The sequence below is a fragment of the Cebus imitator genome, unplaced genomic scaffold, assembly GCF_001604975.1.
Source record: "Cebus imitator isolate Cc_AM_T3 unplaced genomic scaffold, Cebus_imitator-1.0 Scaffold149, whole genome shotgun sequence".
Classification (NCBI taxonomy): Eukaryota; Metazoa; Chordata; class Mammalia; order Primates; family Cebidae; genus Cebus; species Cebus imitator.
The window spans coordinates 1360210-1383579 of record NW_016107464.1 but is presented as its reverse complement, the minus strand read 5'-3'; the positions used below and the strand labels follow the sequence as shown (position 1 = coordinate 1383579).

The following is a 23370-nucleotide window of genomic DNA, read 5'->3' as shown; positions in this document are numbered from 1 at the left end:
GTGCAATGGCACGATCTCGGCTCACCGCAACCTCCGCCTCCTGGGTTCAAGCAATTCTCCTGCCTCAGCCTCCCGAGTAGCTGGGACTACAGGCACGCACCATCATGCCCAGCTAATTTTTGTATTTTTAGTAGAGACAAGGTTTCATCTTGTTGACCAGGATGGTCTCGATCTCTTGACCTCGTGATCCACCCGCCTCGGCCTCCCAAAGTGCTGGGATTATAGGCGTGAGCCACCGTGCCTGGCCAACCTTAATATTTTAAAAGGAAATGCCAATGGTTTTTAGTGCTTAGCACATTTGGATTACATTCTACCTAGTGGTCTCACTTCCAGTGACATATATACTCTTAAATCCACGCAGGGTTTCCCAATGTCTACAATCCTACTACTAGAATACATTATTTGGGCTGCTTATTCTCTTTATTCAAATTCTACTCTCTTCACAGCTCAGCTCAAAACTTATCTCTTCCTTTGAGAGGCCAACTGCTATGACTTATGAGACTGCTTCCTAGGATTAGTCCATCAATAGTTCCCCCTGACCTTTTTTTTTTTTTGGAGACAGAGTCTTGCTCTGTCACCAGGCGCCACGCTGGAGTGCAGTGGCGCGATCTCGGCTCACTGCAACCTCCACCTCCTGGGTTCAAGCAATTCTCCTGCCTCAGCCTCCCGAGTACCTGGGACTACAGGCACATGCCACCATGCCCAGCTAATTTTTGTATTTTTAGTAGAGACGGGGTTTCACCTTGTTGACCAGGATGGTCTCAATCTCTTGACCTCGTGATCCACCCGCCTCAGCCTCCCAAAGTGATGGGATTACAGGTGTGAGCCACCTCGCCTGGCAATTTAATTTTTAATGAGATGGGGGTCTCACTATGTTGCCCAGGAACTCCTGGACTCAGGCAGTCCTCCGACTTCTGCCTCCCAAAGTGCTGGGATTACACATGTGAGCCAGCATGCTGGGTTGAGAATCTTCTTATATGGTAGGTTTTTGCACACTAGCTTTTGCACACTAGGTAGTGGAATGATATAGAGAAACTCAGCTTCTGCTGATATTATATTCTTGCCTTCTGCTGTCTTTATCTCTCTTATTCAGGATGAGGAAGAGTCCTTGAATGAAGTAGGGTATGATGATATTGGTGGCTGTAGGAAGCAGCTAGCTCAGATAAAGGAGATGGTGGAACTGCCCCTGAGACATCCTGCCCTCTTTAAGGCAATTGGTGTGAAGGTGAGCATCCTGGGCTCTGGGATCCAGTTTAAAGTGGTGATTAATGACTACCCAATGTCTGATCCTGGGACTTTTTCATACGTGGCTTTCGTCATTGCCTTGGATTAGAGGGGCAATAATAAATCCTTTAATTCACCGAAGGCTCTAAATTCATTAGAGTTGATGGTCTAGAACAGAGTAAGCTAATTAAATTCTCTGTTGTGTGCATATGTGCACAATCACACATGCACACATATATATGGATTTTTTATTTACAGCTCTTAGAATGTAAAAGCCATTCTTGTCTTAGTGGACCCTGTAAAAACAAATCTCACCATAGTTTGCCAGCATATCTAGAGCAGTGTCACCCAGTAGAAGTAAGCAAGTTAAGGAAATTTTCAGAGTCTTAAAGGATTCTGAGTCTAAAACATTTGAGAACTATTGGTCTAGAATGTAGCTTCCCAAACTTTTCTATATTGTGGAACACACTGAAAATGAAATTACTCATTTCCTTAGTATGTGTTACACAAATTATTTCATCTTCTGTGTGGACAGTTTCAATGTCCTGCTTGTAAATGAGGCCATAGAAAGGGTAGTGTCAAAGAAGAAGATTGGTGATTGTAAGGAACATCATTCTAATGTGATAAATTCTGGAAGGTATGATTACTGGAGTAAGTGATCCTCTGGCAATGACGAAAATAGACCCTGCTTTCTCAAATGGCTTAGCTAGTCTTTGGCCCTTGGTCTGTCTGAAATTGAGCCCTTAGTGTAATGGCCTCTTGCCTTTCCCTAGTTACGTATCTTCAAACTCATTTGGACTAGTTTCTCTGCCCTTAGTCTCCTATGCAAGTTGCAATCATAAATGTTGCCCACTTTGTAGCAGTATTTTCCGTGCTAGTGTGGCTAAAGTAAGCATCTTCCTAGCATTTACTGCTGAGGGCTCAGTCAGGGTTGAAGACTGATTCTCACCCTCTCTGGAGCCCTAGTCAAGCCATTTTAGGGTTTGGGAGAAGGTGAGAACCTAATCACACTCTGCATTGGTCCTCAGCCTCCTAGAGGAATCCTACTTTATGGACCTCCTGGGACAGGGAAGACCCTGATTGCTCGAGCTGTAGCAAATGAGACTGGAGCTTTCTTCTTTTTGATCAATGGTAAGAGACTTGGTTCATCTTATGTCTAGCTAGACCCAATTTTGAACTGGGACTCATGAGCTGGAGAGCTCATGGACCCATCTCTTTTGCACTCATGCCCACCTGCACTTCTATAGCATATTTCTTCTGCTGGGGTATGTTACAGACAGATGAAGAATAAAGGGAAGATAGTTTCCACTGATGCTCCCTGTCCTGTCCCCCTTGAGAAAGATTGTGGACAGACTGAAGAGTGGGAGCAAGCTAGAATGAGAAATTAGTGGGTGAATGCTTATTGATTTGAGAGATTTTGGGAGAAATGAACTTGGATTGCTGGCTCTTGAAGAATGCTATTTAACTGGTAGAGATCTAGCTGGTGTGCCATCTCTCCTGCTCTAGCCATAGGTCCCAGAGCATTTGCTGTCACCTTTATACTTCTAGTTCAACTGTGAGAAGAGTATACTGAGTCCCTGGGCTTCTTTCTAGCCTGTCCTGGTGGCTATCCTGTGATAATGGTTGGTAGAGTATCTGAGAAGTAGGCAGAGGTTACCACCTTCTCACCAGGACCTGTCTTTGGGCCAGACAAGCAAGATAACTGATTTTTTTGGGAATTAGGAAAGGTTATCATTTTGTTTTTGCCTCCACTCTGTATTCTTTCAGGTCCTGAGATCATGAGCAAATTGGCTGGTGAGTCTGAGAGCAACCTTCGTAAAGCCTTTGAGGAGGCTGAGAAGAATGCTCCTGCCATCATTTTCATTGATGAGCTGGATGCCATCGCTCCCAAAAGAGAGAAAGTAGGAGCTTACCTGAAGGGATAGTGGGGGGTTGAAAGGCTCTAACTTCACTTATGACCAGACATCCTGTTCTGGCAGACTCATGGCGAGGTGGAGCGGCGTATTGTATCACAGTTGTTGACCCTCATGGATGGCCTAAAGCAGAGAGCACATGTTATTGTCATGGCAGCAACCAACAGACCCAACAGCATTGACCCAGCTCTACGGCGATTTGGTAAGGACTCCAGATACATCCAACCCTGCCCTTGCTTACGTCTCACCTCTCTCCTTCATGTAAGTCACCTAATCCTCTTGAAGCCCTTTGCAGTGATTGGGTCCAGGGGTCTTTTTCCCTTATCCTACATCCTGTCTAGACTGACCAGCCACCTTGGTTTTCCTGAAACTGAAAGGTTTCCCAGGGCTTGAGACTTTTTCACTGCTAGCATCAGGACAATCCTATGCTAACTGAGATGGTTGGTCCCGCTAGGCCTGTCTCTTCCCTCTGGACTAGAAATGAGCCCTGTCTGTGTTCATGTACTGTCTCACAGGTCGTTTTGACCGGGAGGTAGATATTGGAATTCCTGATGCTACAGGACGCTTGGAAATTCTTCAGATCCATACCAAGAACATGAAGCTGGCAGATGATGTGGACTTGGAACAGGTAAAGTGATGATGAGGGCTGACTGGGCATTACGATACCTCTGTTTCTAGGCAGTTGCTGGGAACTGGCTTGGGACATAAGGTTAAGATGTGAAGAGATTTTGATTTCTGGACAGGGGAAATGAAGTGATCTGAGATTGAATCCAGGAAATTGGAGTTGGCATGTTTCTCAGTTAACACTGCATTTAGAGTAAATCAGAATTGTTGGGGCAGCTTTATTTCTAGGCCCCAAGTCCAGAATTGAGTACATAAAACCCAACCAATAAAGACATTGCTAGTACATATTCAAGGAAATGAGAGGACCCAGGGATAGGAGTCAGGGGAAGGATTTTTATTGTCTCTGAGCCTCCTGTGGGAGCTGGAGGCAGCATAGTAAGTAGGTCTTTCTCTGCAGGTAGCCAATGAGACTCATGGGCATGTGGGTGCTGACTTAGCAGCCCTGTGCTCAGAGGCTGCTCTGCAAGCCATCCGCAAGAAGATGGATCTCATTGACCTAGAGGATGAGACCATTGATGCCGAGGTCATGAACTCTCTAGCAGTTACTATGGATGACTTCCGGGTAAGGACCACGCCCCTACCTCAGGTACACAGATATGTGCTTTGACCCTTCCCTGGTAAGTCTCATCCTGTTTTCCCTTATTTTCTAGTGGGCTTTGAGCCAGAGTAACCCATCAGCACTGCGGGAAACTGTGGTAGAGGTGCCACAGGTAACCTGGGAAGATATCGGCGGCCTAGAGGATGTCAAACGTGAGCTTCAGGAGCTGGTCCAGGTAGGGTAACTTGGTCCAGGGTGAGTCACTGCCTTAGTGATGTGGGTGGTCTCAGGGTGTCAACACATTCGCTGCAAGAGTTGTGAGAACATAACTTAGGAAACTACTGTTGTTAGGTTTGAGGCACTAAGGAGTCTGCTTTTTGAGAACTTGGATCTGATACCATTGGGTATACCATGAAGCGTCTGTTTAGTTAGCTTTCTTTCAAAATATGGTGGTAGCCTTGAACCCTCTTTCCTTTTTGTCCTAGTATCCTGTGGAGCACCCAGACAAATTCCTCAAGTTTGGCATGACACCCTCCAAGGGAGTTCTATTCTATGGACCTCCTGGCTGTGGGAAAACTTTGTTGGCCAAAGCCATTGCTAATGAATGCCAGGCCAACTTCATCTCCATCAAGGGTCCTGAGCTTCTCACCATGTGGTTTGGGGAGTCTGAGGCCAATGTCAGAGAAATCTTTGACAAGGTGAGCTACAGTAGGGTGGCCTATCTATTCATTTGCCTGGGGGCAAGGGTTGTTTTTCTTTAAGAGAGTTGAAACAGTGCCGGCTGCTCAACTGGGCAGTAATCTTTATGAGGTCTGAGAGAATCCAGTGTTTAGTTTAGTTTTGTTTTTTTCTCTTGAGACAGTATCTGGCTCTGTTGCCCAGGCTGGAGGGCAGTGGTGCAATCATAGCTCACTGTAACCTTGAAATCCTGGGCTTAAGCGATTCTCTTACTTCAGCCTCCTAAGTAAGGACTGGTTCTATAGGCACACATCACCACATCTGGCTAATTTTTTATTTTTTATAGAGGTAAAGTCTTGGTATGTTGCCCAGGCTGTTTTTTAATTCCCGGCCTCAAGTGATCTTCCCACCTTGGCCCCCCAAAGTGCTGGGAATACATGTGTGAGCCACTGCGTTTGGCCAGAGAGATCTAGTTTTGTTAGTGCTGACTCAATCCGTTCCTCCCGCAGGCCCGCCAAGCTGCCCCCTGTGTGCTGTTCTTTGATGAGCTGGATTCGATTGCCAAGGCTCGTGGAGGTAACATTGGAGATGGTGGTGGGGCTGCTGACCGAGTCATCAACCAGATCCTGACAGAAATGGATGGCATGTCCACAAAAAAGAATGTGTTCATAATTGGCGCTACCAACCGGCCTGACATCATTGATCCTGCCATCCTCAGACCTGGCCGTCTTGATCAGCTCATCTATATCCCACTTCCTGATGAGAAGTCCCGTGTTGCCATCCTCAAGGCCAACCTGCGCAAGTCCCCAGTTGCCAAGGCAGGTGCAAGATCATGGGCTGTGGGGGACTTGTATGAGTCATCAGGCTAGTATGGAGTGCTCTTTGGTTTCTGGACCAGATTCCCTTGGGGTTAGGGTTGGTCTAAAGGGCAGGGAGAATTTTTGAGGATATTAGGATAATCTAGAATCAGGAATAAAATGGGGTGGCCAAAGAAGGGACAAACTATAGTTGGGAGTGCTTGGGTGGCCCAAAGATCTGTGTGACTCAGGAGAGGAGAGGCTAAATGCTAAGGTAGCTCTGCTGCTTCTTACAGGATGTGGACTTGGAGTTCCTGGCTAAAATGACTAATGGCTTCTCTGGAGCTGACCTGACAGAGATTTGCCAGCGTGCTTGCAAGCTGGCCATCCGTGAATCCATCGAGAGTGAGATTAGGCGAGAACGAGAAAGACAGACAAACCCATCAGCCATGGTGAGTCTGCATCCTTTCCCCAGTTGTGCCAATTATAGGGAGCCAGGCAGCAGCCACCACCATGCCCTAGAGTTGAGAGTAGAAGCTATTGGAAAGATCATCTGACTGAGAAGTCATTAATAGGGCATCAAAGATAAAGAATACTGAGGTGAATCCATATAGTTTGGAATAAGGCTGAGAAGAGATGGGCAGGCTCCATTCTCAGTCTGAACTAAGCTCTGTGAGGGAAATCTACTTTGATATGCACTATGAGACTGCAGCAAACAGAGCAGGGCCTTGAACTGAGATGAGACCCATAGACCTATCGCTGGTGGTCGGGGAAGGGGTGGGGTACACAGACCTCCCAAAATGAAATTGCAAATTCATGTGTGTGTAAGCTCCATAAAGGTAGGATCTCTGTCATTTTGCTTGTTTTCCACTATATCCTGTGTTACCCTTAATTAATTAAGTTCTAAACATGAGACTTAATGAGCAAATATGTGGCTTTCTTTACCTTTGGAAGGGTCTGTGACATCTCTTCTCTTCCCCATAAAAGCTTAAAAACTATTGGCCGGGCGCGGTGGCTCACGCTTGTAATCCCAGCACTTTGGGAGGCTGAGGCGGGTGGATCACGAGGTCAAGAGATTGAGACCATCCTGGCCAACATGGTGAAACCCTGTCTCTACTTAAAAAAATGCAAAAATTAGCTGGGCATGGTGGCATGTGCCTGTAGTCCCAGCTGCTCGGGAGGCTGAGGCAGGAGAATTGCTTGAACCCAGGAGGTGGAGGTTGTAGTGCGCCGAGATCGCGCCACTGCACTCCAGCATGGTGCCTGGTGACAGAGCAAGACTCTGTCTCAAAAAAAAAAAGAAAGGTCAGGGGGAACTATTGATGAACTAATCCTAGGAAGCAGTCTCATAAGTCACAGCAGTTGGCCTCTCAATGGAAGAGATAAGTTTTGAGCTGAGCTGTGAAGAGAGTAGAATTTGAATAAAGAGAATAAGCAGCCCAAATAATGTATTCTAGTAGTAGGATTGCAGACATTGGGAAACCCTGGGTGGATTTAAGAGTATATATGTCACTGGAAGTGAGAGCACTAGGTAGAATGTAATCCAAATGTGGTAAGCACTAAAAACCATTGGCATTTTCTTTTAAAATATTAAGGTTTATTGAGGTACGATATAAATACAATAAAATTCACCCTTTTTAGGTTCCATTTTCATGCTTTTTGACAAATGTATATAAGTTCTATAACTACTGCCACAGTTGAGACTTAAAAATTTTTGTTATCCCAGAAAGTTTCCTTAGCTACTTCAGGCAACATCTCCCTTCCTTAAGCCCCATCACTGATGTGATTTCTATCCCTACAGTTTTCCCCTTACATTGCCAAGTTTTTAAGCAGAGTAATGACTCAATTTTAGGAAGCATGGCCTAGCACTTGGCCTAGCATCTTACCTCAGGTTGAATTGGAAGGGCAAGGAGACAAATAAACAGTAATGGGAGGCCAGGGATGAAATCCAGGCTGGGCTTTAACTAGCCCTAGTGATCTCTGTTTACCAATTATAGGAGGTAGAAGAGGATGATCCAGTGCCTGAGATCCGTCGAGATCACTTTGAAGAAGCCATGCGCTTTGCGCGCCGTTCTGTCAGTGACAATGACATTCGGAAGTATGAGATGTTCGCCCAGACCCTCCAGCAGAGTCGGGGCTTTGGCAGCTTCAGGTAACTTGGTTGGGAGCATTAGACGGTGCTTAAGTTAATTTGGGGACCTATACCAAAAAGGGGATGGGAGTCCTAAGGAAGCTAGAGGGGTAGTTGTGGAAGTCTTAAATAGGCCCTCTCCTAACCCTCTTTTTTGGCTTTGCTCTTGTACACACAGATTCCCTTCAGGGAACCAGGGTGGAGCTGGCCCCAGTCAGGGCAGTGGAGGCGGCACAGGTGGCAGTGTATACACGGAAGACAATGACGATGACCTGTATGGCTAAGTGCTGGTGGCCAGCGTGCAGTGAGCTGGCCTGCCTGGACCTTGTTCCCTGGGGGTGGGGGCCGCTTGCCCAGGAGAGGGACCAGGGGTGTGCCCACAGCCTGCTCCATTCTTCAGTCTGAACAGTTCAGCTACAGTCTGACTCTGGACAGGGGGTTTCTGTTGCAAAAATACAAAACAAAAGTGATAAAATAAAAGCGATTTTCATTTGGTAGGCGGAGAGTGAATTACCAACAGGGAATTGGGCCTTGGGCCTATGCCATTTCTCTTGTAGTTTGGGGCAGTGCAGGGGACCTGTGTGGGGTGTGACGCTACTGCCACCTGCCACAGTATAGCATCTGCACTTGACTCAATGCTGCCCGAATCCTCCCTTCCTCCTATCCAACCTGGGTAGGCGGGTAGGGGCCACAGTTGCTGGGTGTTTATAGAGTAGGTTGATTTTATTTTACATGCTTTTGAGTTAATGTTGGAAAACTAATCACAAGCAGTTTCTAAACCAAAAAAAAATGACTTGTTGTAAAAGGACAATAAACGTTGGGTCAAAATGGAGCCTGAGTACTGGGCCCTGTGCCTGATTCTTTTCCTGGGAAGGGCCTTGGGCTACCCACCACTGCCAAGGCATTCTTTCAAATGTGAAATCCTGGAAGTTAAGATTGCACCTTCCTCTCCTGATCAACATCAGTATGATGTCTCCTGTTGCCTCATCCTGTGTCTGCAGTATCACTGAATAGGACTGGTGGAAAGGGAACAGCGTGATGGAGCCCCAAATGTGGAGAATGTGGCATCCCTCTGCCCATTTGATGTGGATGCTAAGGCTAGGCCTGCAGAATCCTGTATCCTGACCAAGGACTGTGTTGAGGTGCCGTTTGAAAATCCTAGGGTTGCAAAAGAGTATCCGTTTGCAGGTGGATATTCTCTATACTCCTTTTTAATGCATCTAAAAATCCCGAACATTCATCTCCTGGTTGGTGATCACTTAGAGTTGTGTCCAGTTTTATTTTATGTAATTTGTATGATAAAAAAAAAATAGCTTTTTGTTAATATAAAATTTGAGTATTGAATTTTTTTTTTTCCAAACAGAAAATAGACTATCCTCTTCAACAGTAATCACTTAATGCTTCTAGGGTCGGTACAATGATGCCTCACCCAGACAGACAGTAGTGCAGAGAAAATAAATCCCTAAATGTGTGTTGATTGGGTTTGGTCATAATCTCAAAAGACAGTCCTGAACACAATAATCTTGAATAAAATGCTGTAATCTCCAAAGACCAAAATCCCTAAAGTCTAAAATTCTGAAAAGCACAATCCTAAAAGGTCAAAATCCCGAAGTACAATTCTGGAAGAAATATTAAACATTCTTTGAAAATTTATTTACATTTTTAAAAGCATATTTATTTGAGAAAAAACATGACAGAACATTTCATAGGCCACTTTACACAATAAAATAGGGAATAATAGCATTTTTGTGAGATAGGTATACCAATGACAGTTGTACGGATATAACAGCGATGAGCAGATGAAACATTTATAAAGAGTGAAATGTATAAATGCTTGTCACTGTGCTGGGTAATTGTGGGCACCTAGTTTTATGACTGCAGTCATCTGTGACAGAAAACTTAAGTCTTGATGAGATGGTTCAAAAACCGTTGTGTTACCACTGCATATTTAGTCTCCCAAAGAGCCAAGGTCTTCAGAAATTTTATCCTTCACAAATGCACATGTACAAAAAATAGATGTCTCTTCATTTATTGAGGAAGAGATGTCTGTTTTTTGTATTATGTGCATTTGTGAAGGATAAAATTTAACATTTTTATGCACGCATGCAATGCTTACAGTCAACATTGTGGTCATGGAGTCAGTTTTTTTTTGTTTTTTTTTGAGATGGAGTCTGTAGCCCAGACCGGAATGCAGTGGTGTGATCTTGGCTCACTGCAGCCTCCACCTCCTGGGTTCAAGTGGTTCTGCTGCCTCAGCCTCCGGAGTAGCTGGGATTACAGGCGCCCTCCACCATACCCGGCTAATTTTTGTATTTTAGTAGAGATGGGCGTTTCACTATGTAGTCAAGCTGGGCTCGAACTCCTGACCTCAAATGACCTGCCCACTTTGGCCTCCCAAAGTACTAGGATTACAAGCATGAGCCACTGTGCCTGGCTGGAGTCAAATTTTTGATGTTCAAGGTACCAGAAGAAAAATCTGTCCTGTCTCTTAGAGACCAATTTGCCTTCTGTATTTGTTCTCTCTGGGGCCCCTCCTATTGGATGGTGCCCACCAACATTGAAGGCAGATCTTTGCCACTCAGTCCACTCACACTCACACTAATCTCTGGAAACAACCTCACAGACATGCCCCAGATAATGCTTTACCAGGTTTCTAGATATTCCTTAATCCAGTAAAATTGACACCTAAAATTTAAGTCCACAATTCTGCCCCTTGTTAACTTGGCACCTTTATGTGTCTCTTTAAACCATACTTAATAAGGTAATAGTTCTGCATAACATGATGTAACTATCTTGTGTACAACCAGAAACATACTAACCCTTTCCCCCGAATTTGAAATTTTATTTTGGATTTTGATCTTTTAGGACTTCAGCATTTGGGATTATGGTGTTTGGGATTGTGTCCTTCAGGATTATGATCAACACTGGTATTGGTCATCCTAGAATTCATACTAGGCAAGACCAGGCTCCCTTTTGGTCTACATAGATAATCTTGAAGGATGCATGATACTTAACATTGGTTGATTAAACTGGAGCGTTCCTGGAACTCATGCTGTGAAACGGGTATTTTTGCACTTACTTGTTATTTCAATAGGTTTTTGGGGAACAGTTGGTGGTTGTTTACATGAATAATTTCTTTAGCGGTGATTTCTAAGCTGTGACTGGAGCAGTGTACACTGTACCCAGTGTTTATGCCTCACCCTCCCCCCACCCCTTCCCTGAGTCCCCAAAGTCCATTTTATCATTCTTATGCCTTTGCATTTTCATAGCTTAGCTCCCACTTATGAGTGAGAATGCAAGATGTTTGGTTTTCCATTCCTGATTTACTTCACTTAGAATAATGGTCTCCAATTCCATCCATATTGCTGCAAACGCCATTTCGTTCCTTCTTATGGCTGAGTAGTATTCCCTGATACATACATACTACAATTTCTTTCTTTTCTTTCTTTCTTTTTTTGAGACAGAGTCTCCCTCTGTCACCCACGTTGGAGTGCAGTGGCGCAATCTTGGCTCACCGCAATCTCTGACTCCTGAGTTCAAGTGATTCTCCTGCCTCAGCCTCCCGTGTAGCTGGGATTACAGGCATGCACTACCACGCCCAGCTAATTTTTGTATTTTTAGTAGAGATGAGGTTTCACCATGTTGGCCAGGCTGGTCTCGAACTCCTGACCTCAGGTATACCACAATTCAATTTCTGTATTCACTCATTGATGGGCATTTGGGCTGGTTCCATTATTTTTGCAATTGCAAATTTTGCTGCTATAAACGTGCATTTGCAAGTATCTTTTTTGTATAATGACTTCTTTTCCTCTGGGTATCTACTCAGTAGTGGAATTGCTGGATTAAATGGCAGATCTACTTTTAGTTCTTTAAGGAATCTCCACACTGTTTTCCATAGTGGTTGTACTAGTTTACATTCCCACCAGCAGTGTAAAAGTGTTCCCTTTTCACCACATCCATGCCAACATCTGTTTCTTGATATTTTGGTTATGGCCGTTCTTACAGGAGTAAGGTGGAATCCCATCGTGGGTTTGATTTGCATTTCCCTGATTTTAGTAATGTTGAGCATTTTTTAATATGTCTGTTGGCCATTTGTATATCTTCTTTTGAGAATTGTCGTCTATTTATGTCCTTAGAGCATTTTTTGATGGGATTGTTTGGTTTTTTTCTTGCTGATTTGTTTGAGTTCCTTATAGATTCTGGAATTAGTCCTTTGTCAGGTGTATAGGTTGCAAAGATTTTCTCCCACTCCATGGGTTGTCTTTTTACTCTGCTGATTGTTTCTTTTGTGGTGAAGAAGGTTTTTAAGTCCCATCAATTTATCTTTGTTTTTGTTGCATTTACTTTTGGGTTCTTGGGTCATGGAGTCTTTGCCTAAGCCAATATCTAGAAGGGTTTTTCTGGTGTTCTAGAATTTTTATGGTTTCAGGTTTTAGACATAAGTCTTTGAACCATCTGGAGTTGATTTTTTTTTTTTTTTTTTGAAGCGGAATGTCCCTCTGTCGCTCAGCCTGGGAGTACCTGATCTTGGTGTAGTTCAACCTCTGCCTCCTGGGTTCAAGTGATTCTCCTGCTTCTGCCTCCCAAATAGCAGGATTGCAGGCGTGCACCACCATGCCTGGCTAATTTTTATATTTTTAGTAGAGACGGGGTTTCACCCATGTTGACCAGGCTGGTCTCAAACTCCTGACCTCAGGTGATCTACCCACCTTGGCCTCCCAAAGTGCTGGGATTTCAGGTGTGAGCTGCTGCACCAAGCTTCGAGTTGATTTTTGTATAAGGTGAGAGGTGAGGATCCAGTTTCATTCTTCTACATGTGGGTTGCCATTTATCACAGTGTAGCTGTGAATAAGGTGCTTAGCTCTTTTGGGGCCTCACGTTTCTTAATCTGATAAAATGACTGAAAAATGTGGCTGGGTGCAGTGACTCACAGCTGTAATTCCAGCACTTTGGGAGTCCGAGGTGGGTGGATCACGATGTCAAGAGATCGAGACCATCCTGGCCAACATGGGGAAACTCCATCTCTACTAAAAATACAAAAATTAGCTGGGTGTGGTGGCATGCCCCTGTAGTCCCAGCTATTTAGGAGGCTGAGGCAGGAGAATCACTTGAACCCGGGAGGTGGAGGTTGCAGTGAGCCAAGATTGCACTACTGCACTTCAGCCTCGTGACAGAGGGACCCTCCATCTCAGAAAAAGAAAAAAATAAAAAAGATTGAAAAATGCTTTTTTCTCAACTGCAGAAGCCTGCTTACTTAAACCAAGAGGCAAATTGTATAGGCAGTCCATTTTTCCCTCACATTATTCCTAGAAAGAAATTGAAATGTGATCTTATTGTAGCTAATCACTTTATATAGGGTAAACACTGCGATTAGAGGTTGGATTTCTGACCAAGAATATGGTATCAAATAGAGGACCAGCAGTATGCTATAGAGGCAAAAACAAAGATGGAACAATATACCTAATATCTTAAAATTTATTTATATCTAATGTACTGATTTTACAAAGTCTCCTGAAAGTCCAGTGGACACATAATGCCCATGAAGGATACAGGTCTTCCATTTCAGCTGAACTGTGTCAAGTGTCAAGTGGTTTGTTAACCCTTGCTCAGCCCTACAACCTACCAAGAGCTTTAAAATACTTCATATAGGAATTGGATTTTTTTTTTTATAAAGCTACTCAGAGAAGCATGGACTCATGTTCCCATGTCAAATGGAAATTCAGAATTGTATTGTCTTTTGAGATTTCCCTCTCCCAATAGTAGTGGGAGAGGGAAAGTACTTTTAGTTCCACCCTTGGCCAGCAGGTGGTGAGTTTTGGACTCAGACCCTATTGACAGATTTGGACTAAATAAAGCTTTGGAACTGAACAGTGACACTAGTGAGAGGAATCAAGGAAGTAGCATGTACCTTCTAACTGGTTATTCTCTACCAACTATACAGACTAGAGGGGATACGATAGAGTGGAAAGAGCACTGGACTGAGAATTTGGGCTGGACCTCAGAGAACCTCACTTTAAAGCCTTACTATCAGGAAACGGGAACTATCAACAAGGCACACAGTGTTAATGGGGCTGCAAGGAAGGCAAAACCATATAAAATAGTTCCTAGGCCTTAAAGGAAGGTGGGAAACTTGACATGGAGAAAGGAGAACAGTTTGAGGCACAGGTCAGAAAATACAGCTCTTGCTTATAAAGCTTAAAGTTAGACTAGCAAGAGAGTCCTGGGGTGAATTTGGAGAAATCGGAAACCATGTAGTGAAGACCCTCAAATGCCAGGACTGAACTTTCCTACAGGTATAGTCTTCTGGAGAATTCAGGCAAGGAGGTGACAGATTTCAGTGTTAAACAATTCACTTTGTTTCTTGTGGCAAAAAAGAAAAAAATACAAATAATTTATCCAGCAGTTTCCAAGTGTACAGTACAGTATTGTCGATCACATGCACGTTGTTATGCATAGACGATTCACATTAAATAACTTATTTTTATAGAAGCAGTAATGTGCATTGTAGAAATTTAGAAAAATAGGCCAGGGCACAGTGGGTCACACTGGTTATCCCAGCACTTTGGGAGGCCAAGGCGAGCAGATGCTTTAGCTCAGGAGTTCAAGATCAGACTGGGCAACATGGTATGACCCCATCTCTGCAAAAAATAAAAAGATTAGCTGCATGTGGTGGTGTGTGCCAGTAGTCCTAGCTACTCGGTAGGCTGAGGTGGGAAGATCACTTGAGCTCAGGAGATAGAGGCCACGTTTAACAGTGATCTTGCCACGGCTCTCTAGCCTGGGTGACAGAATGGGACCCTGTCTCAAAATAAAAAATTGAGAAAAATATAAGCAAAATTAAAAAAATACTTCTAATAACTAGAGGTCACTATTTTAATAACTTTAGTGCATATGTTTCTGGATCTTTTGTGTGTGTGTCTGTACATATGGTATTTTTTTTCTTTTTTTTTAAGATGGGGTTTCACCATATTGGTCAGGCTGGTCTCGAACTCCTGACCTTAGGTGATCCGCCCACCTCAGCCTCCCAAAGTGCTGGGATTATAGGCGTGAGCCACCGCACCCGGCTACATATGGTGTTTTTAAACCCAAGTTGAGATCCTACTGCATTATAACTTTTTGGTTTTGGTCAGTATCTCTACCTTTCTCTTTACATAAATGTTCTTGGTTGAGCATGGTGGTGGTGGCTCATGCCTATATCCCAGCATTTGGGGAGGTTGAGGCAGGAGGATTGCTTGAGGCCAGGAATTTAAGACCAGCCCAGGCAACAGAGTGAGACTTCATTTCTACAAAAAACAAAATTTAAAAATGTTAGCTGGGCATGGTGGGGCACAGCTGTAGTTCCAGCTACTCAAGAGGCTGAGGCAGGAAGATCATTTAAGCCCAGGAGTTAGAGGCTGCAGTGAGCTGTGACCATACCACTGCACTCCAGCCTGGGTGGCAGAGCATGACCCTGTCTCTAAAAACAAAATTTTAGAGGTCAGGAACCAATCTAGATACTCACACCATATTCAGAGTTTTTCCCAAGTGACCTAAATGTCATTCACAGCTATTTGGACCAAACCAATATCCAACAAGTTGGCATCTGTTAGCTTCCTTTATTCAAACTTTTTAAAATAAGAGGATCTCGCTCTGTTGCTCAGGCTAGAGTGCAGTGGCTATTTACAGTTGCTATACCACTACTAATCTGTGCAGGAATTTTATCTGCTCTGTTTCCTACCTAGGCCAGTTCACCCCTCCTTAGGCACTAGTGGTCCCCCGCTCCTGGAATGTCACCGTATTGATGCCAAACTTAGCATCAGTTGGCACCCTATCAGCATAGCACACTATGTCTTGGGCTCAAGGGATTCTCCAGAGCCTCAGCCTCCCAAGTAGCCAGGGTTATAAGCATGTACCACAACTCCTAGCCTTTTCCTCAAACTTGTATGACACTTGTGGAAGAGATTGGGCCAGTTGATCTCCAGAGAATTATAGCCATGTGCAGCATGGATTAGAAGGAATAGAGCAACCAATTTAGTGAGAAATGATGACTAAGAAAATAGTGATGGTGGAAATGGAGAGGTAAAGGTGAATTTGAAATACAACTTCATAGCTATAATTGACAAGATTTTTGTTGCTGTTGTTGAGATGGAGTCCTGCCCTATTGCCCAGGCTGGAGTGCAATAGCATGATCTCAGCTCAAGCAATTCTTCTCCCTCAGCCTCCTGAGTAGCTGGGATTATAGGTGCATACCACCACACTTGGCTAATTTTTGTATTTTTAGTAGAGACAGGGTATCCGCATGTGGACCAGGCTGGTATCGAACTGCTGACCTCAAATGATCCTCCTGCCGCAGCCTCCCAAAGTGCTGGGATTACAGGCATGAGCCACCAAGCCCGCCCAACAAGATTTGTTGATGTATTAGATCAGAGAAGAGGGAGGAGTCAAAGCTTAAGTATTTAGGTGGATACCATGCCTTTTCATAGGAATGGGCATGTTGGAGGAAAAGGCTAAAGGGAAAATACATTTTTGGACAAGTTGAATAAGAGATGATGTCTGGTATGCTGTTGATATGGGGACCTGAAGCCTCAAGATGCTTAGAAATGACTCTTGTTTTTGTAATATGGTATATTTAATGGAATGGACTCAAGACATTCTATTTTTTAAAAAATGGTATTGGTACATTGGACATCATTTTGGGGAAGGTTAGATTATCACCTCATACCATAAAAATTGGTAATTTAAAACACGAATATATAAAAGTATCCATGTGCCAAGAGAAAATGTTTTAGAAGTCATGAAGTAAAATGTTGGTAGATTTAAATACATAAAAAATTTAACTTTGATACAGTTGAAGTCACCATAAAATTAGACAATAAGCTACAGATGGGAAGAAAATATTTGTGACATACATAACCGGTTGGATTACTATCTCTGTAGGCGGGATTATGGTCCCCCAGGATGCCCACATCGTAATTCTTGGAACCTATGTATATATTGTTTCACATGCAAAAGGGGCATTAAGGTTGCAGATGGAATTAAGGTTGCTAATTAACTGACTTTATTTATTTATTTAGAGACAAGGTCTTGCTCTATCTCCAATGCAGTAGCATGATCTTGGCGACCACCTCCTACTGCGTTCAAGTGATTCTCCTGCCTCAGCCTCCAGAGTAGCTGGGATTACAGGCACACACCACTATGCCTGGCTAATTTTTGTATTTTTAATAGAGATGGGGTTTTGCCATGTTGGCCAGACTGGTCTTGAGCTCCTGGCCTCAAACAATCCAACTGCCTTGGCCTCCTGAAGTACTGGGACTGTTACAGGCATGAGCCACTGCACCTGGCCATCAACTGACTTGAAATTGGAAGAGTGTCCTGGATTATTCAGCTGTGCTCAGTGTGATAATAAGGATCCTTAAAAGTGGAAGAGGGAAGCAGAAGAAGTCAGAGTGATACGATGTGAGAAGAACTTGACTTGCCTTTGCTAGCTTTAAAGATAGAAGGGGGTCAGTAGCCAAGAAATGTGGGCAACCTCTAGAAACTGGGAAAGGCAAGGAGTGAATCCTACCCAGAGCCTAGAGAAAATGATGCAGCCCTGCCAACCCTTTGATTTTTAGCCCTGTGAGATATGTGTCAAGACTTTTTTGTGGGGGAAGAGGCAGGGTCTCTGTTGCCCAGGCTAGAATGCACTGGTTCAGTCCTGGCTCACTGCAGCCTTGACCTCTCTGGTTCAGGTGATCCTCCCACTCACCCTCCTGAGTAGCTGGGACCATAGGCGTGGATCACCATGCCCAGCTAATTTTTGTATTTTTGTATTTTTTTTTTTTTTTTTTTTTTTTTTTGGTTGGTTTTTTTTTTTTTTTTTTTTTTTTTTTTTTTTTTTTTTTTGTACAGGCAGGGTTTTGCCGTGTTGTCCAGGCTGGTCCCAAACTCCTGGGCTCAAGCTATCAGCCAACCTCAGCCTCCCAAAGTGTTGGGATTACAGGTGTGAGCCACTGCACCCAGGCTCCATATCAGACTTCTGACAAAAATTTGTTTTGTGGTAATTTGTTACAGGAGCAATAGAAAACTACAATACATTAACTAATACAATATCTAACAAATAATACATTAGAAAATGGGTAGAGGATACGACCGGGTGATTACAGAAATCCATATGGTTACTAGACATATGAAAAGTCACTTGTTTTCATGGTCTTGGGGATGGAGAGACCCAGGGAGAGAAGAGAGCAGAGGGCTGAGAAGAAACAGTCAGAAAAGATATGTGGTGAACTTGTGGGTCAAGTGAATGAAGACGAGAACAATACCCAGTACCAAGCACAGTTGCCAAGACTCAGACTACCTGTGCTTGTGTGAATGGATGTATTTTTTGTTGTTGTCGACATGCTATGAAGTTGTTCCCTCTCAAGGGCAGCTTTGGGCTATGCTCACCTGGCCCTGTAGCCTCACCCTGTAGAGTAGGGCTGTGTGGACTCCAGATGTGATCATTTGTGAACATCCATAAAAGAGAGTTAAGCCTGAAGAATTCTGAGCGCTCCGTTTCTGGGACTTGAACCTGAGGGGATATGGCTACAGCAGAATTGCAAATTGACATTTTCAGTACTCTAGATTCCAAAGAAGACGTGAACGGGAGTTGTCTAATTCAGCTAGTTTATTAGGATTTCCATTTTTTGTCTTCACATCCCCACCCTCCCCCTGGTTTGGCTGCAGGTCTTGGCATATCAAGTGCTAGTATTACCAGCCTTTTCTCTACTGACTAGATTTGGGGGTAGGAGTCGACAGTTACCCAGGCATTTGGCTAACACCTTTTGGAAACCCCTGGTAAGGGAAACCTTGAGGGTAGGGGAGGAGGGATGCTTCTCCATGCGGGCCCAAGGACAGTGCTTACAGTGGTGAGGAGTCGGGATGTCACTTGCTCTCAGCCCTGCCTCTGGCTGATCCTGGGGACGGGAAGCTTTGGGGAGAAGCTGCTGGGGAAGAGCAGTATGTTGAGAGCTCTTGCCCCTGTGCTGAGACCTTTGGGAAAATGTGCTTACAGGGGCCTCTACTAGGCTACTGGCCTGGGCAGGGTGGTGGTTCCCTGTGACTGTGGATAACCCCAACCTTGGGCTGTCTCCTCTGTGGTCTCCCACTTTGGGTTTTCTAGGGTGCTGTCTCTTTTTGTCTGAGGATAAGGCTGAAGCCTTGTCCTTCCTCTTGCCTGAGACCAGAACCTTAGAGTTTGAGGGTTCTGGGCCTGGAGATGGATAGTTCACACCAGCCTCCATGTGTACACATGGTCCTTGGGATGGGATCTGGCCCACCATCTTCCCTTTCATTTTCTTTCCTCTCTGAGACCCTTGTTCTGCCCTGCCAGACTTCCGTGGCTGAAGCTGGGAAGAGGATTGGGAGTAATGACTGTGGGAGGAATGGACAGGCTGAGATACTGTGCCCTGAACTTTTTGAGGATGACAACTTGAAGAGCAGGGGCATAGATTGGGGGGATTAATCTGCTGTGGGGTGCAGGAAGGGAGTCCCCAGGAGTTTGGAATTGTGGTGCTCAGAATAGGGGAACTGCAAAGTGGTTGACTTGGGGCTCTGGAGGCAGGGCTCTGCCGCAGTTTCTTCAGCCTGAGTTTCAGCTCTCTACTCCACTGCCAGGCATGGATCCCAGAGTGGGTGAGCACCTCTGGGACAGTCCCTTTGTGGGAGAGTGGGGCCTCTGCCTTAACCCCTGGGAATGTCTCTCCCTTGGGTAGACCAAGATGGATGGGCTCAATCTTTACAGCTTCCGCTAGGGTGGGAGGCCAGGGTACTGGCTGTAGGGGATCCACTGCAGGAGGGCTGGGGCCTTGGGGAACTTCTCTTTGTTGTACATTTCTCCACACAAATTCAAGGTCAGTGTGTTGCTCTGGTAGAGGAGTAGAGAGTGAGCTGGGGGCTGGGAGCTCAGTGGCCCAGTGGTTCTTTCTTTGCTCCACTGCTCCCCTGTCAGGCTTACAGTTGTTTTGGTCTGCGATAGGGTCACCTATGTGGGACTTTGAAACACAGTTTGAGGATGGGCTGGGTCCCCCAATTGGGGACACAGGAGGACAGTTTTCTTTTTGCCACATTTCCCGTACAGTAGGCTGAGATTCAGACAAGACTCCCAGAGGGCTGGCTCCATGCAGGTCTTGGGGTAAGCTGCAAGCTGGGTGCTTAGAGGCCCAGGAGTCCTTTCTCCTTTGTATGTCTCCATATCTGGCCTCAGAATTAGACAGGAACCTCATGGATCTAACTCTGAGTGGCTCCAGAGCAAGAGCTGGGGGTAGGCTGAGGGCCAGAGATCGGGGCTTAGAAGCCCAGGAATTCGTAGAATACTCAGTGTCCTTCCACGTAGCTTCTGATGTAGTGAGGCCTTCCACAGGACTGATTCTTTGTGGTTCTATAAGGGAAGTTGGAGGTGTGCTATGAACAGGATCTGGGGAATCAGATGCCCAGAGCTTCTCTTTCTGCCCCCTGGTCTCCCACAAAGCTTTGGATTCAGACAGGACTTCCTGGAGGCCCATTACTAGAGATACCAGGAGAGGGGCTGAGGGAAGGCTGGGAGGTGAAACTGGGTCTGCAGGGACCCAAATATTTTCTCTACTGTGCATGCACTTCCATGGTGTCTCAGATCCTGATGGGACACATGCAAGGCTGGTTCCAGAGAGCCCCGGATTGAGGTCCATGGCTGGAGGCTCAAAAGCCCAGAGGTCTCCTGAGTTTTCTGTGCATTCCCACTGGGGCTTATATCTGGATGGATCTTCCAGGGGACTCTGTTCCTGGAGTTCTGGCAGGGAGTCTAGGGGAGGGCAAGGGACTGTCATTGAAGACTCAGAAGCCTGAGGTTTCTCTTTGTATCCCATGGTTCCCAAGAAGTCCTTAGGTATAGCAAGTTCTCCTTCAAGGCTAACTTTTTTGGATTCTGACAGAGAAGCTGGGGATTGGCAGGGGGCTTGTGTCAGAGACTCAAAAGCTTGGGGCCTCTTTTTGTGTCCTCTGATTTCCAACTGAGTCTCATATCCAGGGAGAACTTCCAGGAGGCTAGTTCCAGGGGACTGTGTGGGTACCTCAGCACCAAATAGAACTCCCTTGTGGTCCACAGGCAAGGGCTTCAGATGGAGGGGTAGTGATGAGACAGGAGTTGATGGAGGTGGAAGCAACTGCGGATCAGGGGCCATCCCTTCTAGATCTTCCATAGTATGGGCTTCATGGGTAGAAAACTGGGCTGAGGAGTGATACTGGGGCAGCAACAGGTTGGACCTAGGTAGGAAGGCAAGCTTGTTGAAGAAGACAGAAGAACAGACAGACAACTTCAGAGGAGAGGGGCCACCTGAGCTTAGGCAGTTGGCCTCCAAGGACTCGCTGTGCAGAGAGGGGAGACCCCAGAAGAGCTGGCTTTTTCTCTGCTGCTCATGGTTCCCTGATGCTATCTTGTGCCTCACAGGAAAGTTGGTCAGAATCTGGAAGATGGGGAAGGATCTGGAAGGGCTCATGGGCTGCGTGACTGTTTGCTCTGGTATCCTTGTGGTCTTGAGGAGGCCCTCAGAACCACAGGATGGCTGGAGTGGGGCTGGAGTGGCTTGCTCTTCATTGGGAGCTTCTTTGGTAGGAGAACATGGCTCCAGTGGATCCAGAGATGCCTCGTCTTCCCCCTCTTCTTCCCCTTCTTCTTCCTCCACTTCTGATTTCTGCTTACAAAGGAAATCAAGAAAGTCCACATGGTACAGAAGTGGCAGATCCTGGGAAGTAGAGAAAGATACTCTCAGGCATGAAGCCTTTTCAGATACACAAGATTTGTTATGAGGGACTCAGTCTGCTCCACATCCACAGTGGACAGTTATTCACCTAATCCCACGTGTGTGGTCAGTCACCTACGCAGCTCCTCATCTAGTGTTAATGGTCATTACCCAATCCTCATTTGGAGATCAGTATTCTCTCACATAACCCTACATTTAGAGTCCATGGTCACCTGGCTTCAAATCTAGTGTCAGTGGTTACTCACCCAGCCTCACATCTAAGGCTAACAGTCACTCACCTGGGCCCACATTCATACCAGTGACCTCACATGTGGTGTCAGCAGTCATTCATCCAGCTGTACACTCAGAGGTCACCCACCTTGCCTTGCACCATTTCCCCAGAGCACCAGAGATGAAGCTGTCGCAACCTCCCAAGCTGCCACCATCTCCGGATCTGCCAAACCAAGAATAAGAATAGTGTCACCAAATTTCCTGGACTCTGAAGGCAGCTGCTGCCGCAGTGTCTGCAGGCTAGGACATGGGTCAGTTGGCCCCTGAGAAGTCCCATATCCCCCTCAGCCCCAATCAGGTCCTCCAGTAGCCATTCCATTTTCCTTAGCCTAGTGGCAGTTTACCCTGAGGTCATCATTGCATCACAGAACAAAGAACTCCCATCCCCCACAGAGGCCCAGGCTGAGCCACCTTCTCCCTTTATTTAGAACCAAAATTTCCTCCATCAGGCAATTCATACTCCATACAGTGAAATGTGGGTGATCCCCTTTTGATTGCCCAGTTCAGAATTATGCTTCAGGCATTGTGGTTAAGGACATGGATTCCGAACTGCCTTATTCAAATCCTAGTTCTGCCATTTCCTACCTGTGAAAACTCAAACTACTTAATCTTTTCAGTGCCTCATTTTTCTTATCTATAAAATAAAGATATAATTACTATTATTATTTTAAGACAGAGTCTCACTTTGTCACCCAGGCTGGAGTACAGTGGCGTCATCACGACTCACTGTAGCCTCAACCTCCTGGGCTCAAGTGATCCTCCTGCCTCGGCCTCCTGAGTAGCTGGGACCACAGGCAAGTGCCACCATGCCCAGCTAATTTTTAAATTTTTAATTTTTGTAGAGACAGGATCTCCCTGTATTGTCCAGCTGGTCTGGACTCCTGGGCTCTGGGGATCCTCCTGCCTTGGCCTCCCAAGTGGTGGGATTATAGGCATAAGCCACCTTGCCTGGCTTATTATTTTTAGTAGCAGGGTCTCATTTTATTGCTGAGGCTGATCTTGACCTCCTGAGCTCAAGAGACCCTCCCACCTCAGCCTCTGAGTAGCTGGGATTACAGGCATGGGCCACTGTACCTGGCATGATAATATTACTACACAGGGTTATTGGGAGGATTAAATGAATAAATGTACATACTTAGAATAATACCTGGTACATAGTGTATGCTGTATTTCTATTTAAGATTTCTGATTACAAGTTTCATTCTGTCTTTAATGGTTGGGGTCTGTCCCCTCTTTTTTATGCTCATGCCAGCTGTGAACTGTCTTCTTTGACATTAGGTTGCCTGAGTGAGATCTATTTGAGAAGCATTCATGTTAAGGATGACTAATAAATATGTTTTGCTGTTCTCATTTCCTCCATTTGCCCCTAAAACCACCAGTTTGTTCCATGTCAACCCTTCCTTTCAGGGCCAAACTTCAATCCCTGCCCTCATCAAAAGCTGATTTGTTCTGGTGGACA

At 45.2% G+C, this 23370-nt stretch overlaps 2 protein-coding genes across 3 annotated transcripts in view; one reads left to right on the top strand and one right to left on the bottom strand.

Annotated features, from left to right (window-relative positions):
• LOC108314228 (valosin containing protein) overlaps positions 1-8743 on the top strand; it is a 19082-nt gene extending 10339 nt beyond the window's left edge. For both annotated transcript variants that reach the window (XM_017543042.1, XM_017543043.2), the window contains exons 6-17: positions 1094-1225; positions 2253-2355; positions 2992-3125; positions 3204-3339; positions 3653-3765; positions 4159-4323; positions 4412-4534; positions 4785-4997; positions 5487-5795; positions 6071-6226; positions 7772-7926; positions 8084-8743. In XM_017543042.1, coding sequence (XP_017398531.1) covers positions 1094-1225; positions 2253-2355; positions 2992-3125; positions 3204-3339; positions 3653-3765; positions 4159-4323; positions 4412-4534; positions 4785-4997; positions 5487-5795; positions 6071-6226; positions 7772-7926; positions 8084-8189 — 1845 coding nt within the window. In that variant the 3' untranslated portion in view covers positions 8190-8743. The remainder of the gene's footprint in view (positions 1-1093; positions 1226-2252; positions 2356-2991; positions 3126-3203; positions 3340-3652; positions 3766-4158; positions 4324-4411; positions 4535-4784; positions 4998-5486; positions 5796-6070; positions 6227-7771; positions 7927-8083) is intronic.
• Positions 8744-18509: 9766 nt separating this feature from the next.
• On the bottom strand, positions 18510-22230 carry CUNH9orf131 (chromosome unknown C9orf131 homolog). Its single transcript, XM_017543036.2, has 2 exons — positions 22000-22230; positions 18510-21623 (listed from the first exon to the last, which is right to left on the bottom strand). Exons 1-2 carry the CDS (start codon positions 22228-22230, stop codon positions 18603-18605), a joined length of 3252 nt encoding a protein of 1083 aa, XP_017398525.1. The 3' UTR covers positions 18510-18602.
• Positions 22231-23370: the final 1140 nt, after the last annotated feature.